At 49.6% G+C, this 1358-nt stretch overlaps 1 protein-coding gene across 1 annotated transcript in view; it reads right to left on the reverse strand.

Moving 5' to 3' along the window:
* The window catches only part of RUBCN (RUN domain and cysteine-rich domain containing, Beclin 1-interacting protein), a gene marked incomplete at both ends in the record, with an annotated part of 50334 nt that overhangs the window by 32822 nt on the left and 16154 nt on the right, over window positions 1–1358 (reverse strand). The window contains one exon of the mRNA XM_015425971.1: window positions 717–812. Within this exon, the coding sequence (XP_015281457.1) occupies window positions 717–812 (96 nt within the window). The remainder of the gene's footprint in view (window positions 1–716; window positions 813–1358) is intronic.

Consider the following 1358-nt stretch of genomic DNA (forward strand, 5'->3'; position numbering starts at 1 on the left):
CTGGCCCCACTGGTGGACCTTCTGATGGCCCCTGGTACTGCTTCGGTGGGAAGATAACAGCATTCCGTGTGCCTTGGCGTTTAGTCATGCGGCCACATGACCACAGAGAAGTCTTCGGACAGCGCTGGCTCTTCGGCTTGGAAACGGAGATGAGCACCGCAACCCTAGAGTCGCATTCGACTGGCTTTCGAGCAAGGGAAACCTTTACCTTTTACCTTTAATTATAAGTATTATTATTCGCCATCTGTCTCGTAATGATTTATTGTTTTATCTGGTCATTGTTTTAATACTATGTACATCGCCCAGAGCCCTACAATAATAGAGATGGAGGCGATCCATAAATTTAATAAATCACAGAATCATAGGATGTTAGAGTTGGAAGGGACATTGCAGGTCATCTAGTCCAACCCCCTGCACTCTGCAGGAGCATGGCTGAAAGATGGCCCTACATACCTACAACATACCCAAAAGATGGTCGTCCAGCCTCCGCTTGAAAACGTCCAGCGAAGGAGCACCCACCACCTCCCGAGGCAGACTGTTCCACTGCTCAGCCACTCTGACAGTTAGGAAGTTTCTCCTGATATTTAGCCGGTAACGACTCCCTTGTAATTCCCACCCATTAGATCTAGTCTTGCAATCCGGAGCAAGGGAAAATAAATCTGCTCCGTCTTCTACATGACAGCCCTTCAAATACTTGAAGAAATAAATAAACTCACCGTATTCCACATAGACTGAACCAGCTGCGCTTGCATCGCCTCCGTGTACGGAGCAGGACATGTTGCTTTTGAACCGGGGCATATCGCCATGGGATTCTACGGCATGATACAAAACAAGAGACAATCAACTGCCAAGTTATCGAAACTGGCCTTGCGGAAGAACCATCAGAGGTGGAGGGAACAAAAATGATAATACCGCGAGATGGAAAAATAAAGTGAACAGGCAGGAGGGGGGAACGAGACGGCGTGGGCCAACAGGTGCCTAGGGAAAAGAATGGCTGAGAATAAAAGGCTGTGGGGTGACGTTTCTGGCGGACAAGAGGAAATCATGCGGAGCATTCAAAAGCTAGGGGGTGTTCGGGGAGCTCGTCGGTACGCGTGTCACCGCAGGGTATCAGGCTCAGTCCAAAGCGAATGAGGCTTAATGGTGCCCTTTAACTCACTGAACAACTATAGGCAAGCGGCGTGCTTTCAAGCCTTGGGCTCACTACCTGGAAGACGGGAATGGCCGCAGCCCGGCTTATGGGTAGGATAAAGGACAATGCATAATGGAAGAGCTATGTGGAGTTATTAAAGGTCAGTGGGGCCAACTGCTAATTGACTGCCCTTCCCACGGCAGTGGAGGAACAAGTCCCACCTGGA

The sequence above is a fragment of the Gekko japonicus genome, unplaced genomic scaffold, assembly GCF_001447785.1.
Source record: "Gekko japonicus isolate JY-2015 unplaced genomic scaffold, Gekko_japonicus_V1.1 scaffold3730, whole genome shotgun sequence".
Taxonomy (NCBI): domain Eukaryota; kingdom Metazoa; phylum Chordata; class Lepidosauria; order Squamata; family Gekkonidae; genus Gekko; species Gekko japonicus.